This window comes from Notothenia rossii (assembly GCF_949606895.1).
Source record: "Notothenia rossii genome assembly, chromosome: 10".
NCBI classification, from domain to species: Eukaryota; Metazoa; Chordata; class Actinopteri; order Perciformes; family Nototheniidae; genus Notothenia; species Notothenia rossii.
The window spans coordinates 48,203,217-48,226,476 of record NC_136908.1 but is presented as its reverse complement, the minus strand read 5'-3'; the positions used below and the strand labels follow the sequence as shown (position 1 = coordinate 48,226,476).

The 23,260-nt window shown below is 41.4% G+C and overlaps 1 protein-coding gene across 1 annotated transcript in view; it reads right to left on the bottom strand.

The window, feature by feature from the left end:
- The window catches only part of snd1 (staphylococcal nuclease and tudor domain containing 1), a 180,094-nt gene that overhangs the window by 48,819 nt on the left and 108,015 nt on the right, over nt 1-23,260 (bottom strand). The window contains exon 17 of the mRNA XM_079656361.1: nt 13,127-13,315. Coding sequence (XP_079512487.1) covers nt 13,127-13,315 — 189 coding nt within the window. The remainder of the gene's footprint in view (nt 1-13,126; nt 13,316-23,260) is intronic.

The following is a 23,260-nucleotide window of genomic DNA, read 5'->3' as shown; positions in this document are numbered from 1 at the left end:
CTGAGAAAAATATAATATATATTTTTTGAAATTATGCTAATAGGTGTAAGCACGTATTAAAATATGTAACTTTGTCAATGTGCATTACAATCTACACAATTATCCATTTCAAGCTGTCCACCTGAATGCAAGGTTTTCCTCACCCCCAATCCAGTCCATTAATCCTCTGAACAGTGGCAATCGTTTCAATCCTTCCTGCGTCCTTTTATTCCTTTTTTCCCCGCACGTAACCACGCTCCAAGGTTGACAGCCCATAAAAAAAGGACCCATCTATTTTCTATTAACGGCTAGTGTTTTTCTAAGGTTCTACAAACAAGTTGAACGCCTTCTCACAAGCCAAGCCATGGCAATCTGCAGTGCTCTGGAATGTTGTGACTTAACTAGGGTCACCAGAACATCTTTTATTTTGTTGGACAGTGTGACGATCCCTGAGAGGCCACTAAATACACTGAAATAGCAGTCGGACAAATAAACTTCGGCTGACAGGTATGGCCCTCTGCAGTTGGCAGAATTGTGGCTTATATCATCCCTTTGCTGGTAGTGTGAGTGTGACTCATAAGCAATACAGAAATCTGCTCAAATAAGAATGTAAGGCACCATACAGTGCAAGCCTTTGTTACCCGGTGATTCCATCAAACCATCCAATAAAAAACAAATGAGCAGGAGAATTTGCGTTTTGGTGCTTTTGTTGGAAATTAAATGTCCTAAGAGCTGCCTTTAAAGAGACCAGAGGAGAGTCGAAGGGGGGAAAAAGCATCAATGAATCAATGCACTTAAAATTCTCCTTACAAAGAGAAAGCATTAGAGAGCATGTGAGGTAAGGGGAGAATAATAAAGAGGACAGCTAATTCAGAGCTTAGATTGGGAAAAGAGGAAGGTAATAGGGGAGACAGAGAGAGAAAGAGGTTGATTCAAGATGATGGAGAAAGAGAAAGGTTTAGGAGCAAGAGCAAATGAAAGAGGAAGGGACAGCGGACGAGATGAAGAGGGGGGAAGAAGGAAAGCCAGTGAAGAGGAGCTGTGATGAGGCGAACAGAGAGAAGAAATAAATGCATTTAGGAGTAGAAGTGGCTGCTCAACCAAGAGCGGTCTGCCAGTGTGTGGAGGACTGGAGTCTGTGCGCAGGTAATAAAGAGAGGTGATGAGGCGTTAGCAACCACACTGGCTCTAAGCTTCTTCTCCACATCCTGGCTAACAGCAGAGCGGACTGATCTGCTTTAACCTAGATCAGGGGGGTACGATCTGCGGCCCGGGGCCAACTGCGGCATGTGGTACATTTTGAATTGGCCCCCAGCAAATTCTAAAAGTATTATGGAAGATGGCCCACACATGAGACGTGTGCTCGTCTTATATTGTACTTCTTGGATATATATGTAAACATATATTACACAGTATTCATGTGTTAATAAGAACCACTTTTCAAAACAATTCAAGTTGAAAACATTGTCTAACAAATCTTAGCTGATCAAATTAATTATTTGCATTACAAGTTTGACATAAGCCCTTCCTGTGTACCCTTATTATAAGCAAAGTGACAACCCTCTTTGGAACAAGAGAAATGAAACCCAATGGAGAGCTGTGACGCAGACTGTTTGTGGAGATATGTTTGGACACCCCTGACCTAGATGAAGCTGTGTGTTTATGGAGTAACTGCGACATGAATCATAATTCATATAAAGAGAGGTCGCATGTCATAGCCCTTTTAGGTGACAGCAGGCCAATGGGGCAGTGTCAACCAGGGCTCATCTCCTTGCCTTGAAAGTAATAAAACCAAAACTCATTAAACAAGGCAAGGTTTGAACACTCCAACCGGCAGAGAGCGCATTTAAATGGTGCCCTCCAGAAACAAATATTTAGCATTTCATTAGACAGCAGAGGGAAGCATGGAGGGAAAAAGCGAGCGAGGGGTATTTCACTGCCGACCCGCACTAAACAAGAGTTAAGTGTGGCTCCGAGCATGGGCCCTAAAAAATGTCAAAGTGTGCCTAAATGACTAAAGTTGCGTGTGTCTTATTTTTAGTGCAAATGCCGAAAGACCACGCTGTTTTACTCTCTTCCCCTGATTACACAAGGACGATTAGAGAGGACACCTGAAGCAGGGCGGAAATGTGTGGACTGATGTTTTCACAGCATCTGCCTGATGACTCCAAAAATAAATAAATGTCAGTTATCTGTGGGGGGAAATGTCATTGAGGCTTCTAAGCGTAATGGATGTTCACATGAATGGCGAGGCCAATATATCATAGCAGGGTTGTCTGTGTGAACCGCTGCAAGGGTACAGACAGAGGTGGGAAAAGTACACGGTGGAAATATAGGAATAGGAATGTAGGAATACTCTGTTACAAGTAAAAGTCCATCAAAATCTAAATGTTACTCAAGTAAAAGTATAAAAGTCAACATTTACTTAAAGTAACACTCCTTATGCAGATTTGCCCATTTCAGAATAATATATATGTTTATTAGTTTCAATTATAATTATTGCTGTACTCATGTTTATCAAGCTGGTAAAGTAGCAAACATTAATTGAGTAATCTACTTAGTTACTTTACACGAGTGGTTAAACATACTATCACCAATACAAGTTAATGTATTGTGTATCTGATCAAATAGTTGAATTAAAAAAATATATTCTAAGCTTAATTACAAAAAACAAGCTTTAAAAAAAAAGGTATTCTGAAGTGGATATGTTAAGGATAAGTAATTTCAGATAAATATGTACATCATTTAAGTAAACACGCAATAAAATTGATCAATTAAAGACATTTGCCCAGAGTAATAACCTTTGCGGAGACTGACTAATCAAAGCGCTGCAGTCTGAGTTCAGATATGCCTGTGTCAAATATTCAAGGCTGGCTGCGTGTATTCCATGCACTCATTCTAGTGGAGGTAGGAGGCAGTCAGCCACAACCAGTCCTCAGCAAACCGAGTGGAAAAGTGTCTCCTTACAGTGTCCCAGGAGGGATGAGCCAAAAAAGAAAGAATGAATAATCCGCCAGCCCAACTCCAGTCAGTGCATGTCCTTCACACTCGCATTCAGCAGCAGAGACAGGGGAGGAATTGGGGCAGAGGAGAGATGGAGTAAAAAAGGGAAGTCCCAAGATATAAGATGCAGGGGGGACGGAGAAAGGTGTGTGGGGACACCTGGGGGTTTGTGTTTTGTGTTGGCGGGGCTACGTGTTAATCAGCCATAATGCAACACACTATGTCGTATCACATTATGCTCTCTGCCAGCATTTCACCATCTTTTCAGACATCTTTCTCCTCCTGTGGCCTCAGCCCGTTCATCCAGAGAGCCGGGTGAATGGGGGGGGTGTCGTGCAGTTAGGTGGGGGTGGGGCTAAGGGGAGAGACTGACTGAGTTTTTCTGCACTGATGAACCAGAGGCAGCCTCAAACCTGCCCCTGAGGACCTCTGCTAAGAGCCCGCAAGAATCCATGTGCATGACTGGAGATTGGGAGGGACAAGGCCAAGGACATACAGCCAAATGCATAGAAACACAAGATCATATGCATACTAATGTAAGTTAAAGGAACTACACCAACAACACTATACAAAAAACTGAACAATGGACAAGGCAGCAGTGTGCACAACATAGACAGAATGTTCCAAAAGGCCTACTTCCTGTTTATGTGCTTCATCAAGTAGAATATCTCATCCGAGAGTGTGTGTGTGTTCCTCAGGATTGTCCTGATGTCCTTGAGGCTGGATGCATTTTTCAGATGACATTTTCTCAAAGTCAGCGTGTAATCCTGGAACTCATGCAAATGTATAATTTAGCGTGCAGAAGGTGAGACTGCTGAGACGGACTCGCTTCATTGGGTGTGTGTCTTAGACTTTTTAAGTTGTTGGATCATCATAGCGTATTTTCAATGCGTCAGTTTGCAGGTAACTTCCGTGTGCACGAATGCACCGCGCGAGCTGGAGAAGGAAGTGGATAAAGACGGGGAAACATTTTTTGCATGTGTATTCACAAGACTGCGAGTGGAGCTGACATACTGCTGAATCTGCAACTTGGAACTGGGGGAAAAGAGGATGAAGACAGAAAGAGGGAGAGAGGAGGACTGCGGGTTGGGGTGTAAATAACACACACATCACTGGGTCCACTGATCTCTTTCTCTGTCTTTCTGTCTCTTTGCCTCAGGGCACCGAGGGTCCAGCTTGGCGTCTACAGTGAAGGGGGGGGGGGTGTCATCGGAGAGTGTGTGTGTGTGCACTGTCCGACTGCACATGCTCAATGTGTGTTTGAGTAAGCAGGAGAGAGACAGTGAGAGTATGCCGTGTGCACATGTGCCGCCTCCCTCCATCTGCAACCTAACTGTGTGTGTGTGTGTGTGTGTGTGTGTGTGTGTGTGTGTGTGTGTGTGTGTACACAGCGCACTGAGAATCATATTATGTAATCTTTTAGCCATATGAAAGAGCCAAGGTCAGCTACTTTTGTTGTGTGTAGGTTTGTGCACGCAGTGTAGAGAAGAAAGATGAAGTCAGGAGCACACACACGCAAACAGTAGTAAACAAACTGTAGAGAAATGTATGCCGTCACACACATCTGTACATATGAGAATGTGAAGCAACACTGCACACACACGAAGTGGAACCTGGGACTGTGTGGTGTATTACAGTCCTTCATCTATTTTCCAGAGATGTGAGGTCTCACACGGGTCACCTCTCCCATTGTGGTCCCCTGCAGGCAATGATGTCCCCTTGCTGGGATCCCGCTGTCCTTTAACACTTGCCAACAAACCTTGCAACCTTCATCATGCTTGTGTATTGACACGCTGGCAATGGGGCCAAACGTTCCCTCACTGAATGTGTTGATGATTTCCAGAGCTGGACCGGATCCCCCGAGCCAAGGAGAGCTTTTATCCTGCTGCCTTATAGGGCGCTACTCAGCACTGGAAGCTCTTCCTTATTTCATTCTAAATTCACTGGATTGTGAAAGAGTTTTGATTAAATAATGCCAGTATTATTTCTTTAATGATACGATACATACATTAATACATAACAAAAAAAATTGGAAATTACACTATTTTAGAAAGCCAACTTATAAATACACACAAGAAAAGTTTAACCAAAAATAAATTGCACAAAAATTAGTGCTATGGCGTTGGATATGAGAAGTACAAATATAGTTCTATCTGTAATGATTGCGCAATAAAGGGTCAACTTTCTTAAAGTCAAATGTAATGCATATGGAAATGTGTTCTTTAGAATGTGACAGTTTTCCCAAAATTCGATTTTTATGACAATATGATGCCTTGCTTACAGCAATATATAACATTGTTATTACTGGTAATCCGTTTATATTGATATAATATATACTATATTGCCAAATCCTAAACAAACAGACTTACATTGCAGCAGCATTGGATGTAATAGTATTCTGCTTAAAGCCAATTAACATAGATATCATTGTTTTTAAAAGAGGCATGCTGGTACAAACATGATGTCACTACAGTTGAGTTGTCAACTGTACTGAACTTTTCACTTCTACTTACAGCCATTGTTAAAGTGAGCCGACCAGATAATGTTGGTCCAAAGAGAAGCCAAGCTGTGGAGTTTAGTGGCTATTTGACTATGTTCTACTGAGGAGGATATATTAGAAAAACAGGCAAGCCGAGCACAGATAGATTGCCCATAGGTGAAGTGATGTACTGTGACTTTTGGCTCAGTTTTAACCACTCATCTCCTAAAGGGCAGAAAAATGCAAATCACCAGTGACATAATGATTCTCCAGGCACTCCATCTTTGTGATGGCTGAGCTAAATGCTGCCACTGACACCGTTTTATTCTCCCATTTGTTTTCTGGTATTTGAAAGGGTCTCTGCACACAGCTGACACTTTGATATATCTTCTTAAAACTATCACTAGAGAGACGATACTCATGAGAACTGAAATATAAACAGAGGTATCAGCTAAATATAACATTTTAGGGACTTTATATGTAGAAGATGTTATAATAATCAAAGGTGTAAAGTACCCAATCACATTTACTCAAGTACTGTACTTAAGTAAAATGTTGAGGTACTTATATTTGAGTATTTACAGTTTATGCTACTCCGTAGCTTCTACCGCACTACAATTCAGAGGTAAATATGTATTTAACTCCACTACATTTATTACATAACTTAACTTAATTTGCAGATTTGGAACTACATTGTAGCTATGCACACATGACAATAAAAGCCTCTAAACTTGAGTTACTGTCAGTTATAGATGCACAACATGGGTGTTGTGACAGTTGTTACCATGAATCAGCTGTTTTAACACCTGCATAATGCAGAGTCTGCAGGGTGCACGCAATGTGTTTGCTGAGAGGCTTCAGCTTACATTTGAGGCCCCTCCACTTGAGGAAAAACGGACACACAAGAAGGAAACACAAAAACCTGAGCTGACAGAAGTCCAGGTTTATCAGACTAAGATAAGGGAGATAGACTGACTTAGAATGATATGAGCAGACAAAGTGTCTTTCTTTTTAATCCACTGATTCGAAAGCATTCCACAGAAGAATGGAGCAAATGCAAACAAGCTGCGATCCTGAGAATATAACCAAAGCTGCAAGATATATTGCACTATATTAAGTAATTCCCATTATCCAAATCCAATCTTCAGGGCACGATGTATAGCAGAGAAATACGCCAGGAGAAGCAAATACACATTTCTGGGTATAATGTTTTATCAAGGAGACATTTTAAAGGAGCTTCCAACCACCTTTAAACCATGTCATCTTAATTTACAAAAAACGACCCAGACATTTCTGTGATGAAAAGGTGTGGTGCCCAAGAAATCTAAAAAGTAGCCGGTGAATCTTAAAACGTCAGCAAAGAATGAAAGTAAAAACTAACTCCTAAATGTCTTCAAATGCAGCTGGGGCATTTTTATCCCATCCTGCAAGAGAGGCAGTTTCCTCAGCTGTCAGTCCTGTTTCCTATCAAATGGACCCGACCGGTATCTCGCTCGGTCATTAATCGAATATCACTTTCTGTGATTGGCCATGTCATGGACGTTGTTCCAGTCTCAACACCATGGGGCCTGCATTTGTTTACTCACAAGGAGACAATTACAGCATTAGGCAATGAATGGAAGAGACAGGAGAGAGGGATGACAGGAATGGTAATACAGGTGCAATCATCCTGTTTGCCTTGGAGTGCCATTAAGGCTCAATTCTCCACAAAGCCTGATGCAATTTATAAAGCAATAACATTAATGATTTCATGTTTGCCCAAAATCTCTCTGCGGTACGAGGACGGCCAGGGACTGACACCAAACTGGGTAAAGTTAAGAGAAAGTAATTTACAGGAGTAGCCATGGGATTTGGCTAGAATAGATCTAAATTGGAGACCCAGAGGGTAGAGTTAGGAACAGAGTCAAATTTACTTTGTTATTTCACTTGAAGCCTCCATAGATGAGATACTTTAATAATAATCCCCGGCAACTTCCCATGATATTGCTTGGTGACTGCCACAGGTTATTTCACTATGAGATGCCAAGAAAAATGGGAGGGGAAAGAGAAAAAGATTGCAACCCTGAAAACGTTTCAATGTCTGCGGGGCTTAGGAAAGCACTGAGCATGGTATTAATAGAAAAGGGATTGTCATCCATGGAAACCAAACAAGGCTGCTTGTATGTAGGCTAATTCTGCGTTCACTATTTACATAAGATTGAATCGACATGCCACATGCGTGACACAAAATGGTCTTACATTGTACAAATAACATGTTTCTTCTAAATGTCCCGAATGCAAATCGCTCTTCGAAAGCCATACAATACAGAGTAGATTTTCATACAAATGATATAATTGGAACAGAAAAGAACTCCAACCATAGCTAATCCTTAAGAGTAAAAACAGTCGACAAGAGTTGAACTTCCTCCTGCCTATACTCCGAGTCACAAGCCTATTAGCTTTGCTAAAAGCCCAATTATCTTGATTCATCCACAGCGTGTTCCTGTTTAGCCAGGTGTGTGATGTGCTGACTGGTGAGAAGACACAGCTTAGATGGGAGGACAGCGACACGTCGCTTTTTGCACACTATTTGAAAACACTAGGAATATTCCATTAAAAAGCGGTTCGGTTGGGGATTTCTGGTTTAATGGAAATTTGTTTGGTTTACGAGGCTAGTTGCTTGACCCTTGAGATTGTGAACCTGAGGTGACTGCATTCTAAAAAGGGGTACAAATTGCAACGTACAGATATAATCAAACATGCTCACAATGTAAGTCAGCCAATCACAGCAAAAAAAAGGGCTGTCTGGGTTTGTCGTACAAAATAGGTTTGTCCGAGTCATGTGTTTGGTGTGTACTTGTGAACAGGCCCTTGGGCAAAGTCTGCCGGAATGCAACTTTGGATTCTACCCAAAAAAAAACAGAGAAAGCTGAAACAAGATTATGTACTTCAATCAGGCTCCGCCAAGGACACGTCACCGCGCTCAATGTCAAAACGATGCCGCTTCAAATGCTTTGACGAGTGTCGTTGATGGACGGGTGAAGTATAGAGAACGGCATCAACGGGTCCCAGGTTTATGCTTCAGAGCGTTTTTTTTCTCTCAAAAAGCATGACCATGCCAAAGAATGAACTGTCCTCTACGATGCAAAAAGCAACTGAGGTGAACAAGGGCATGACACTGGGAATCTGAGAAGACATTAATCCGGTTAATAAGAAGGCATTTAGAGATGATTAATTGAATGAGGGGAGGGTATAAAGGGGGGAAAGTAGAGAGGGTGGGCAAGGATGTGAGACCACTAAAGAGGTGAAGAGGGAGAAAGTGGTCTGTGATGCAGGCTGATAAGGACTGAAGGAAAGGGGCGGGCAGAGATGAAAGGAGGAAATCCTGTGACATGAAATATCTTTAACAGGGGTTGTCATATCCTCATTCCTTCTACATTCACTCTCTTTTCCGACTTCCTCTCTCCCACTCCGAGACCCATCGGAGTGTGTTAATATCCTTCAAGGTTGGGTAATTACAGCAACAAAAAACAACCTTGCTCAGCAGAAAGCGCACTCTGGTTATTATTGAGGGCTGATTGTTGACTCACCTCGTCATAATTAGGCCACTCCAATTACTTGCATGTTTCCTTCTGCTGCCTGCTTACAGCTATTAGGGTTGCTGTTCTTTCAAGTAGATGTATGCTGGGAAATACACATGCATTCAACATTGGAGGACTGTTAAAAGCTGGAAGAGAAGAACCAAGAGTAAATAATACATGTAAATGGATTCCCAATGGTTATCCCACCTTCTTATTCCATTTGATTTTGTTTGGGAATTTTCAGAAGGAAATAAATACCCTTTGAGGCACGACCAAATATGAACCATTGACACATGTTCAGTCTAAGGGGAACTTAAATAATGTCTCTGCAGTTTAAATCTCTTCTCCCAATGCACTTTGTGCCAAACTGCCGCTATCATGTCAAATGCATTTCCCGCAGCTGCAGCATGGGAATACTAGAACATCATATGAATCGCTGCAATGAGCCGTCTCATATTACAAAGACAAAATGCAGTGTTTTTGCAACAAGCCTTGTTTACAGAGATGCCTGGTAAGCAAGAATTTGTTTTTCCACCCCTCAGAGCATCCATATACACACAAGACTGCTTTACACAAACCAGGCAAGAGATTTGAGAAGAGCGCATGAGCATTGCTTGGCAACAACCGACTCATTGTTAAAACAACATGAATTAAGTGAATAAAGTGTTCTGGGTCTGTCATGTAGCTAAAACGTTAACGAAATACAATTGGTTCTGACAGTGCGACGCGCTTTAGAGACTTATGAAAAACAATAGCCATAAATAAACAAAATGGCAAACAGAATTATCAATGTGCCCAGGCCTACACTTTGAGCCTTCTGCACGTGTTTGCTGTGAGGACTGGTACCAAATGTTGCTCCAAGAGATGCTGATGTGCAAGATGAAAATATGCTGAGCTCTCCAAAAGACTCTTCTTTAAACCCTTTGGAATTCTTCATTTAGAACACAATCACTTTGTCCCATTGGTCTCCTTGTAGCAAAAACTCATATTCACTTAAGTCACTCGAACTAAGCAGTTTTGGTTCAGGATGCTACTGCAGAAAAGCCTCAATCCCCCTTGTTGTCCCGGGTCCCGGTTGGACCACCGACGCAAAGTTTTCTTTAATGAGCGCGTGTGAGTGCGTACACACACCCTCTGAGTCCACTTCATTACAACAACTGTGTTTTCTCGCAGGGACGCCTGACGCAGCAGTACCGCTGATGTCTTCCATATCCACAGCCGTAGGGCCAATAAAGAAATGGCAAAGACAAAAGGGGAAGAGAGGTGGGAGGAGAAGCAATCAGCCCTACCTAGCCTCAGCCTACACATAGACAAAGACCAGCCACGACTTCAAAAGAGAAAAACATAGGGAAGAAATTGCCAAGCTCTCAGCTTTTCTGGAAACGGTCTCTACGGGTTAATTAGAACAACAAGTCTCACATCTTCTGCCTCCGAGCTGCATACTATCAATTCACACATACATACAATGTCCCTGTGTTCCATTGAAACAACACACTCTCCACTACACACACACAGTTAAATCAGGCTGTGGTTGATTTGTGCACTGGTGGCAAACTAACTTCAAACATAATCACCATCTGTCGGGTCTACTCAGGCCTGTTGTGTTGTGTTGTGTTGCCTCTCTGTCCTGTCCACACTCAGGTTAGCTTAAGTCGGAACCTTGTGGTGAAAGTCAATCCGTGCAAAGGGAAAGCTTGTAGTGACATTTTGATCAGAGGTGGCAGGAACAGGCCTTCTTGCTGCGGTTGTATTCAAAGTGGCATGGTCGGTGGGCTAAAAATATATTATTTGTTGGGGGGAAATCCAGATAAAAAGTTCACCTGTGCAACACTCAAGAACTTAAGCTCTTTAATTCACAGAGGGAGAGTATCTGTAAGAAAAAGGGAGGCGAGGAGCATGAAAGGTGAGTAGGAACTCTTGACAATGAACATGATGGATTCAGTGGAGGGAAAAAGAAACACAGCCCCTTCTCGGCTGCAGCAATACATCACGTTTAAATGTGGAGAAGAGGCATTTGTATATACTTAAGGTACAAGCGAGTGGAAGAGAGAGAATGAAAGAAGAGGCGAGAGGGAGAGAGAGGATGAAAGAAATGCGTTACAGAGATAGAGAGGACAAGGATGACAGCTGGCCAGGCACTTCATGCATCTGGCAGGGCGACTCGTGGAGCCATAATGAAAATGCAGGGCGAGATCAGGATCAGTGTGTGAGAGGCCTCCATCCATCAAAGGACTCCCATTGTGGAAAGCAAGCTTCAATGATAATGGGGAAATATGTGGCTATTCTCCAGCTCAGATGGAGCATTTCCACATTTTGGTAGCTCTGACTAAAGGAATGGCCAGCATGCTATAAGTGCACGACAAAATGTTGGTTATTCTCATGATTCTCAAGCTAGATATATTACCTTTATTTGGGGAGGTTTTTTGAGGGAAAAAAGCATATTTTTGTTTTAATGGTAGCTAAAGGTCAAGTCGCCACCTGTCCTAATTGGCTGTCATGCTGATAGGGGGGATGGGCTTTGCCTTTGACAAGGGCAGTGTGTAGAACAGGGGTGTCCTCACGTTTATTACTGAGGGCCACATACAGAAACATAAACGAAGGGCTGGGCCACTCACAAGAGGTGAGATATACTGCCTCATAAGTCCAGTTAGGAATTGGCAATATCAATCAAATGTTAACTGAAAAAAACAGCCTACATCACAGCTCTCCATAGGGTTTCATTTCATTAATTTCATTTATCAAAACCGGCTGGCAGCTCATACCTTCAAACAGAAGCCTCACATAAGCATATCATAAGAGGAGAAGGTTATATTTCAAGCCTGTTATGTAAATAAGTTATTGAGCTTATTGTTAGAAAATATTTTCAACTTTAATTGAGTGACTTTATTTGAAAATGTGGCTCATGAATACATGAATACTTTGAAATGTATTTTGACAAATATATTTGTGAAGTCAAATATAAGACAGGCACAAGGTTTATGTGTGGGCCATATTCCCTTAAACTTTTTTAAATGAACCACAGGCCGCAGTTGGCCCCTGGGCCGTAGTTTGGACATCCCGGATGTAGATGTTTATTAGCGATAATAGTAAAGTTGCCGTTTAGGGATTTGTTGAAGTTCGGAATGCCAAAAGAAGCTAAAGCTAAATTAACATTTTGCCAACATTAACTGCAACAAATCGTTATTTATGTTTTTCTCTCCTCAGTTCTGATCACCCTGTAGACTTCCTCTTCTAATAAACGGCTAAGCTGGTCCAGTGAATTATATAAGAGGTAGTTCTGTCCCGAATACCATTTTCCGGGCTCCGGATATTCGGTAGTGATCAGCAACGAATATTCTTTGAAATTGAAAAGGATATTGCATTGTGTCTGTTACTTTCGTTGCAGTTGTATATGTCTTAAGTGTAATTTGGCTTGGCTTTCTATTTTGTATGGACATGCTTTTATGTTGAAGGAGAGTTAGCACAGTTGACAGGAAGTTGTCATTGCTATGGAAACAACGTGACAGAGATTAATGGAGAAAAAAAAATATCTACATAAGACGGAGAAAGTAAACAATAACGTTTATGGTTAAGTGTTAGTACCCCCTGAAGAGGCACAAGCTCTTACGCTGATATTGGAGATTTCAATACATTTAAAAAAAAAAAAACGAATATCCGAATAACGAAATTGAAACCTGAATAGTACTCCAACGAACGAATATTCGGGTACAGCTCTAATAAGAGGAGATGTGTTGTTCGGCATGCAAGAAATGAACCACACCCTGACTAGAGCCAGTTTTATGCAGCTCAGACTAAAATATGTTCACAGACAGCCAGACCTGGGACACCATAGATCAGGGAGGCAGCAAAATAAATCCTGATCTGCTAACCCAGGCTGCTGCTGTGGCTGAGAAACATGACATCATAGCTGATGCCTGATAATAATGCTAAGAGAGAAATATATCTTGAGGCCCTTTCTCTTTAAAATGATAAACATGTCCCAGTCTTCCTTTAATGAATGTGAGTAAATAAATGCTTCTTTTACTTATAAAGACTTTTATATCAGTCAGGAGAGCAGTCATCACTTTGTTTAATTCGGATGTGGCAGCATCTAAAAGAGACTTACCTTCTCTTTCCTCTCTCTGCAGGCCTCCTCTGCTGAGACCAGGGTTTTGTAGTAGTTGCTGCGCTCGGCTGTGAAGTGAATCTTGGACAGAGCGCCTTCTACCAGCGCAATTGACAGATTCAAACCCTCGATGTGCAGCCAGCCAATGAAGTTTCCGGCTTTGTCCATGCTCTCCACTTCAACTTCCACCTGGAACACAAGTGAGGGGGAGGGAAGGAGAGGATGAAAAAGAGGACAAGTTAATGTTCTGTGTCCAAGATTAGGTTTGAGATTCAATTACAGCAATGAAGGGAAGGTGGGGGCTGGGGGACTCCTGTGAGGAGACACCACTGTTTTTAAATAGACTCATCCACAGAGGCCTGTGAGCGCTGTATTGATTTGGTAGCACACACACATATCCCACTTCACTCTTCTGTTGTGGATCTACTAATTAGTGGTATCTAGTTTTGACTAGAATGGCACATTCTTTTGACACAAACACCCAGAAGTGGCCTCCTGTCTTGGTGCACATAGTGCCCTTGACATTCCTAAAGAAGCGCTTCAGCCAGTTTTTAATAGAAGTAACTTCTGTTTTAATTTGCAAGCCCTAAGAGTAAGTGTAGAAACCCCAGGGCCTGCACAAAAACAGTGTGAGTAGCTTTAAATTATTGTTGCGTATGCACTTCAACCTTAATTAAGACTCTAAATATTGCCATCCTACTTTTTTTCTGTAATGTAAATCATTTGCAATTAGTGACAGCGAAGTTGCAATTCCCCTCGGGTTAACAAATGAGGGCACTGAAATAGCTAACCCTGCTGACAAAGTAGGAAAGATCTCCCAACATTTCCCACGATGGACTATAACCACATTCTGCCTATTCAGGCTAATTATCTATTCATTACATTTTGTTTCATAAGTGATGGACGACCGGGAAGAGAAGAGAAAAGAAAAATCAATCGATTTTTTTTTTCCTACCCTAAAGCCTCAGTCAGCGAGAAAGTGAGAGGGCAGGTGTGCTGAAGAGATAGGAAGAAGTCAAGCGATTAAGACTCGCACTACTCAGCCCGGCAGCCACCAGGGAAATCTGAGAGGAATTAAGTTAGTAAACTGCTCTGCCTTGTTCAGAACTAAAGTAAAACGCTTTGATTAATGAATGTATAATGGGTTCTATTATTAAGCTCAAAACTGACAACTTAGGCATATAGCAGCGACGTACATATATTCAAACTTTCTGGATCTATTTATATAAGGCCAACAGCAATGTGGAAAAAGGTGAATGTTTCCATTGCAACCACAATTAGTACTGGGGCTAGACAATATACTAATATTGAGGTTGTGAGACTAAATATTGTATTGAAGGCATAAGTGTTTGATACAGTACAGCAGAGCAATTAGTACTGGGGCTAGACAATATACTAATATTGAGGTTGTGAGACTAAATATTGTATTGAAGGCATAAGTGTTTGATACAGTACAGCAGAGCAGTTTTTGTATGTTTTGTCTTTAAGGACAAGGTCATTATATCCCATTACTGATGATTTATCAAACATCTCACCAATATCACCCATAGGAAACCCTACAGTATGTTCACAATATCAATATCAATTATTTGGTCAAAAATAATGTGAGATTTGATATGCTCAATATCACACTTCTTGGTATAATGGCACATCCATGCAGCATGGCTACAAAAACAACCGTCTGATTTGTCATGTAAAAAAGTAGTGGTTTTCAAAAAAAAAAAAAAATGTAATTGCTTTATTAATAAGTATTGTTGCTTTCCCTGACATGCAAAAAGAACTGTAAAGGCTCCAAGTCACAAGAGCAGCTAGGACGTTAGCCTCCCAGGTCCTGACCATGATACAATCTAAGTCCACTCATACCTCATCTGCCTTCGTATACTCGCCTTTCTCTGACTCTCCTTCTCTTGCCCTCACTGCTTTCTCAGATACTCACCCCATTTCATCTCTCTTTGTCTCTAAGTGCAGAAGTGGTTATATAACTAGGCTATTAGAGCTGCACTGGTCCTCGGAGCACCCAAATGTCAAAAGTGGGCGAGAGTTTGAAAAAGGCTAGAATGGCTGGAACCAACTTAACTGTCACCAACTACCACGCAGGCAGACAATTCAAAACACACAGCTACACACAATACTCAGAAAAATGGCAATATAAAATTGTTATGTAAAAGATAATGACAACCTCGTTTGCACATTGAATGCGCCAATATATTATATAGATAATTATATCTCTCTTTGTAGAACAAGTGGAATATTTCTGACCTCTGATCAGCCTTTTGTTTAGCATGCAAGGGCTAACAACCATTCACTAGGTGATAATTGTCGACACCATGGCAACTAGAAATGGAATCATAGATTATAGGGGAAAGTATGTCAACTGTTTGCTTCCACATTGAAGATAATTTACAATCCGTCTGAAATCATTTTAGAGATTTCAGTGTTGGTGCAGAAGCTATCTTGAGGTCAAGGCAATATTCTTCCTCTCTATCTGTGTGCGTTTGCTTGAGGAAAATAGAATTGTCCTGTACCAACTAGATAAATGTGATGAATGTCACAACCATACGGAGAAATCACCCAGCAGGACGAGTCTTATCAATCACACTTTATGGGGTCAGATGTAAACATGTGACAGCCAGAGATGACGAGAGAGGGGTAAAGAATAGTCCAAGTTAAATTATTGGCATCACAGACGTGTTTCGATCATAATCAAACAAGTTAGTCTTTTTTCCCCCAGACCACTTAAAGGGAAAACCTCATTTACCACATACTGCCATCCAGCACATTATGACTAGAGGGGTAGCGTGTGTGCACACAGCATTAATAATAACAGAGAGGCCTACTGAGGGATGTCAGTAATATACTGGAAAACCAAATGAAATGACATGATTGACAAATGGTAGCATGGTCACAGAGAGGGCAGACGCTAAATTAAAAAGGCCAAATTCATTCATAAAAAGAAAGTGGATGCCCAATCTTTCACTGGCAGAATAACATCAATGATCCATGAGAGGATTGCAGATTGATACTAGTGTGTGATAACAGATATGTAGCTATGAAGTGTCTTGATTCCTATTCTGGTTATACATTGTAAGATAAAGGATACATTATTAAAGTGCACTGCTATGATCTATAGAATAAATGATAGGTCAAGGAAATAGTCAATAGATGTATCAAACGTAAAATAAAACTCAATTAAGGGTTATTCCAACCCATGACCATCTTTTATATACATCACAACTGGCTGGATTTATGTGGCATCTATGGTTACTTTTAGCATCTATTTATGAACACACGTTTTTTTGTATTTAAATGTTGTATTCTGTAAAATGTGTAAATATGTATAATGACATTTAATTTAATTCATGCAGTGAATTGTCATTGCTGCTACCTCTGCCATTATCCCTTCTGTTATTTATTTGTGTTTATTTGTATTGCAATGAGAGAGCACAACTCATGAATTAGATCTGAAGGCAGAATTTCAGAGTTGTATAAAAACCCACACATGGATTTTAGTTCCTCTGCCCTTTGAAGTAAATAGCTTTGGTCACAACGTGGAGGGGACAGGGGAGGCGGAGTGGAAACTGCTTTGAGTAGAGCCCAGATGGTTCCCAGCGGAGGCTTCCTCCGAGCCAAAATGGCTCCCGCCGGAACACAAATGGGCTCTGGTAATCTCATAAACGCTGGGATTGTGTCGACACAGTGGACGGATAAGAGAAAAAGACAGAGTATGCGTACACACAAAGCCATGCACATGTGTGCGTGCAGGCACATACACATGTGCAGCCATAAAGAGTACACAAGACAAAGGCATTTGGTGCCATTGAAGTGAAACCTGGCCCGGGGGCATGTTTTAAAACTGCAGCAGATTTAATTCACTTAGCCGTTTGAAAGTGAACAAAAAAATAAGACTGCGAAAGTGTCGCGTCATGTCAGAGCCAAACCCTGCACTAAAAGAAAATTAAACAAGACGGTGGGCTGGCAATTTAAAAATTGGCAAGCAGTGGGATTTTCTTTTATCACCACAAACAAACGCAATTTTGAGTACCTGTAGGGAAAAAAGCTAATACATAAAAAACAAAAGGTTACCCAGAGCAGGATGTGTCCATTGGTGAGTCCAAAACCCCAGGAGGTCTAACCTGGCACATGCTAGAGGACCAATTCAAGCATTGCTCTATGCATACAGCCTCGGCTACATATTTTCTCATCGGGAGAAAGAAGCATATACATAATGCAAGGCGCAGAGAAGATTAATCTGTCAGTCAGAGCTTTCAATCATTGCTGACGGTAACTCTGCCACTATTTAAATCTGAATTTTACAGCATATTCCAATTACAGAGATCACCGTTATCACCATACAGAGTTAGGTTTGCATGTTGCAAATTACCGGTACTAGTCGTAAAAGTTTAAAGGCAGAGACGGGGGGTAAACACAGAGAGTACTTCTGGCTGTGGGTAGGCGAGGGAGAAAGTGTGTGTGTGGTTGCTTGTCAAAGACGGCCCTGCAATGTGCGGATGCAAGCAGTGAACACCGGGGAAACAGACTGGCAGGTGGAGACGTTTTGGCATGTCTTCATTCATTCTCATTAGGCAACAAAGAGGCGGCTGCCACTTAGTCTGGCTCTCTCAAATACTTGTGTGTATGAATTCAAAGTGGATATATCAATAGTTTTAAAGTCAAATGATGCCAGGGATAATATTTATGTGGGTGTGTTTGCGCCTCCTTGAGTGTTACGGGATGAAGTGTTCTTTGCATTAGTAATATGGGTGCGTGTGTGTATGAATATATCGTATGGCAGCGCAGATAAGATAAGGTAAAAGTGAGGCCAAAACAACTTTCTGTAACAGAGAGTACAAGCAACACTCTTTCCACTCTATCTCTGTCATATTATCTGTTCGTCTCTCTAATCACTGTGACTCCGAGAAAACAAGCTAGACAGGCACATAGACGGAAAGAAAGTCAGACAAAAAAAGACAGAAAGAAACTCAAGTCACTCGCACCTATAGCCCTTTGCTCATCCAGCAGAATAAGCCATTCATCAAACTGAGCCTTGGAGAAGATTGAAGAAGTGATGTGGAGGTGTGCAGTGTGTGTGTGTGTGTGTGTGTGTGTGTGTGTGTGTGTGTGTGTGTGTGTGTGTGTGTGTGTGTGTGTGTGTGTGTGTGTGTGTGTGTGTGTGTGTGTGTGTGTGTGTTCCTTTGTGTGCTCGGGCAAAGAGATCAAACCTCCTTTAAGCACTGAGTGATCCCAAAGCCTAGAGGTGCAAAGTGGGGAGAAAAAGGGGTAAGAAGAGAGATCAATCAGGTACTCTCTATACCTTAATTCATATTCCAAGTCTCCTCTATTGACTTAAAAAAAAAAATGCAATGGCTCTGGACACTTAATTCAGAGTCATGAATGTGGCATGAAGAGGACAGTTTGTCCTTCTCATGGGCACATGTGGATTTAAGTAGAATAAGCTGAGCACTGGCCGATCAGCCTCACCGCTCTCAGCCCAGTCTTGCGTGAAAACTCCATTTGTGGGTATGAGCGGCGCCATCCAACAAAAGTCCATCATCCCTCAATACTGCCCCTCATGTTGAATTATATGGACCATTTTTTCCCAAGTGGACACTCAGAGTTCCTTTAAATGATACATTTGTAGCCCCGAGTAAGACGTACATCCACAACTTTGATCAGATTCCAACCGAAAATCAATATCTCATGAAGGTGTTCCTGTTGGGCGGAGATAATTAATCAAAGCTAAATTGCAAACTGAATGAAACTGTCCAAGAAGACATATGAGCCCTGGGCAAAAATAAATAAGCGGACGACTACTACAGGGGTAATAAATACAACATTAGTGTGACAGAGTCGCAACAAGCCATGACAGCTATGTGAAGAGAAGTCGCTCGGCTCCTTAGTGATCCTGAAATATGTCCGGGTGTGAGATTCTGTGCGGTGTGCTGATAGGTATGTAATTGTTTACTCGCCAAGAGCAGGAATAACATATCAGTAGCACTGTCAATGTTTCGTGGAGGGCGGTGACAGTGTGGACAGCGCTAAACAGAAAGAAAATAGGGTGACATCCTAATGTTTATGTAGGGTAATCACAAAAGGGGAAGATAAGAAAAAGGACAAGCTGCAGAAGGTAAATGTGTTAACACCCTGTTGCTGTTTACATAGAAGTCATTTGGATGGAAAAAAGCACTGAATGGCACCCCGGAAAAATCTTCCCACAGTCCATTATCAATAGTGCATGTCCATTACTACTAAGGTCCATAAACTGCTGTTAATGGAACATAGTTGCACAGCATGGCCAGGAAACAGTGGTACATACTTAATCACTCAAAATGAACAATAGCTATTTGATTGTGGTAACAGGCACTCTTTTAAGTGTTGGTACCGTGACCACCTACTTGTTTACTGACCTAATTCTAACAAAAGACCTGTCTTTCTTAAGTGCTATGCGTGTTAATATGTATTTCACTCAGTCACAACATGCAAGGGTGTAAAACAGCTAAATGTGTTAGCATACCACTCTGGTGGAATCAAGAGGAAAAGGCCAGTGCGTTCCGGGAGGAATCTATAAATATAGATCCCTTTTATTTAAAAAACAAAAAGAGAGAAAGAGAGACAGAGAAGAATAAATGCATGAATTAAACAAACTGCTATTGATCCCTTAATGGCATAGATCAGACAGGGATGTAAATAGTGTGTTAATGGGCCCTGTAATTTAAAGATCTTCACACCTGAAGAACACCAGCAGCCAGTAGTAAAGAGAGGGGAGCTGGGAAACTGATGACTCGTGTCGTCCCCAGAACAAAAAGGAAATAAGGGCCAGAGGGTAACAGAGGTCATCAACCATCGAACAGTGGTAAAACCAGGGCAGTGGGAACGGTTCTGTTTGTATTGACATGATGACTGAATAATTGACCTACTTTACTTTTCAATAGGACAATCAAATCTGCATTGAGTGAGACATTTTCAGCATACTATTTATATACACCGGGTGATGTCAAAAGAAATAAAAGTGAGATGTCAAGCCAGAGGGAAAAACATTCTATCAAGCAGATAAGAATATAAGAATAGTCTGTTTAGATATACTTTTTCGGTTAACAATGAGATTCCCATTTATTTTAATGTCCACACAAAACATACTATAAGAAACTAGAGATAAACTACAATACAAGCAAATGTAGGCCGATTAGAGGGACAAAGGTTGGGTGAGGTGAAGCTTCGCCGGCGGCTATCCTAAGCCGGCAGGAGGCCTGTGTGTTTGTGGGTTATTGACTGTCCTGCTTTGGCAAGCCAGCTGCACAGCTAAGCTCTAGGCCAAGGGCCAAACCTCTGGCACCAGTTCCAAAACTAGGTTGGTTCATTAACTATCAGACCACAGGGTTAGGACAGACAGTTATTTGTCAGATGTTTATCAAGTTAAGCCGGTTGATGCTAGAAAATGAGGGCTAAGCATGCACCATACTTAATTAAATATATGATTAACACATTATAATTTAGTATAGAAGGACACCTTTAAACGTTTACTATTACTAATTGTATATAAAGATGAATACATTAAATATTAACTATATCCGCATACCACTAAATGATAGTGTGTTATGAATCTTTTAATATTCAGGTAGTGCTCATAAATGCTAAATAGGGGACAGTATTGTGTTGCCACACAACTTTCCATTGTACAAGATTAACGGAGGGGTTGAAATGGAGGGTAGAGCTGATGAAGACATAAGAAGCTCTCCATTTACAGCTTGGTGTGGGGTGAGGATTGGGGAGGATATTGCCGTCCAAATTGCTCACTGTGAAGCCAAAGGGTGTCTCTAAACAACTTGGTGGCAGAAGGACACTTTATCACATAGCCTCAGTCAACAGTTATAACAGCCGTTGTTTTAAGGACAACAAATCGGACACTACAGCAAACCAACCACCTCTACACAAACATCAAGCTTCTTTTTGGGAAAACATCCATTTCCTGTAGGAATCAAACACTACATTTCGGGAGTTTTGCTTTTGAACAATTTCCGCGGAAGGTCAGTGTTTGTAGCATTGGAACAACAGCATGCATATTGGACAGGAATGTTTTTGTGGGGGTGCCTTTGTGCTCGTAGACTCTCTTTAGGGTGATCAATGCGACTCGGGGGGTCCCATGCATCAGTGTCGGTGGCAGGGTGGGGACAAGTCAAACGGTTTCCCTCATGGCCGAGGCCATTAACGGTCAGGCAGGCAGTGTGATCTCCACCATTAAACCTGCCTTACGCACATTAATGAGTTTTTCCTTTTTATCAATAGATTATTGATGTTTGCCTCGCATCGCTGTTCTGCCAAAGCAGGTAAAAAAGGAGAAGTTGGTGGGGAGGGAAATGTGAGAGATTCTTCCAGTTAATGCAGCTGCTGAAGAATGTGGATTGGAAATTTCACCTGATTGTTTTTGGAATATTTAATTAGCGTTTTTGGTTAAATAAAAGTATTTTAAGATAAATGGAGAAGCCGGAAAGCTTCAATGGACAATTGATGCATCATTTACATGTTGTATTAATAGAGTAAACGAGAGCCCAGTCTGCTGTGATTGGTTAGATGTCTGGCTCTTGTGATTGGTCATTTGCTTAGAAATGTGTCAGAAATGTCCCACCCCCTTGGCATATCACGTACAATGTGTTGGAGCACTAGCAAAAACAAGAGCAAGTGTTACATAGTGATGTCACTATGGTCCGAAATGAATGAGGGGAACTCCCTAGAAGGGAACTTTGGTATTGTAGCCGTTGAAGACCATTTACATGTAGACAAACATGTATAACTAAACTACAGAAAGGGAAAACCCAAAATAGCAGAGCATAAAGATTGCTTGTCTTATTTGATACCAAAAATAATTAATACATTCTTAGTGGTCACCAGAAATTGTTGGGCCCCACCATCGGTTTGCCTTTCCCTCAGAAAAAGAAACAAAGAAATGAATGATTCAACCTCAAATATATTGAGTCCACAGTATAGTCTAAACTCCAGCCAACATTGAGGAAAAGTAATGGCGAAAGAGTGATATATAGAGAGAAGAGTATTTCAAAAGCAGGTTTAGAGACTTATGAAGCCTCACAGAAAAGCAGTCTGAGCTAAGATGTAGAGAGAGAAAAAGAAGACGTCAATAGTGAGTGGATCAGAGATGTTGTCCTCTGCAAATGACCTACAGTAGACTACCAAACTAAAGCAATAAATTATGGAGAGCTCTCCTGCTTGGGGGGGGTTTCAGCACTGCGCTGGCATTTTAAGTGGCGTATTGTCAACACAAATGCATCCCTTTGCTTGTGACATACAATCTCAAAACAACTGAATGACTTTGCAGCCTTTTATCATCTGGTAGCCGTTTGCTGAGTGGTACTAAGAGAGTGAGAACTACCCATTAAAGTCAATGAGCTAGTGTATTTAACCATTATCCTGTTAGAATACAGCATGGAATGTATTTTCAACATTGATCAGGCACAGCTGCTGCCCGTTAAAAAGTACACATAAACAAGGTCGTGCTGAATTGTATAAAAAGGAAATTCACTCCGTTTGAAACCCGCAGGCTTTTGTGAAGCTCACTGACCTTTGTGGTCATGCTTTTCTGTCATTTCCCCCCCGAAGCCACAACATGTACAACAATTAAACACTATAGGGATTTGACAAGTACCAACACAATGAAAGGGCCCACAGCATTGCGTAATACAAGACCTCTGGTGATGTAATGACCGACAACATGCAACATCTCTGGGTGGATCAATAGTGTTGTGAGGAGGCTTGAACCTTCAACTAACACACCGGCCTCTCATTTGATTACATTACCTGGCACTTCTGATTCTGCGACCCCCCATTAAATGATCACTATGCATACCTGTATCCATGGTTAAGGTAGCATGATAGGAGTAGAGGTACACATAATAAAAGCTTCTATTTCTTGGAAGGTTGGAGGTCAAAAAGAAAAAGTGCAGGACTCTGCAAACCTAATCATGCTAAACCTTTAGTTAAATGAGTTTATGGATCCGTTGTTACTGAGGTGAGGAACAGAACAGCTCACGCGAAACACAAAAGGTAGCTGAGCAAGACTCTGCATTGGGCCTTAACAGCCTGGTTATTCAAATCAATAACAGCAATAACTACAATCCATCTCATTTT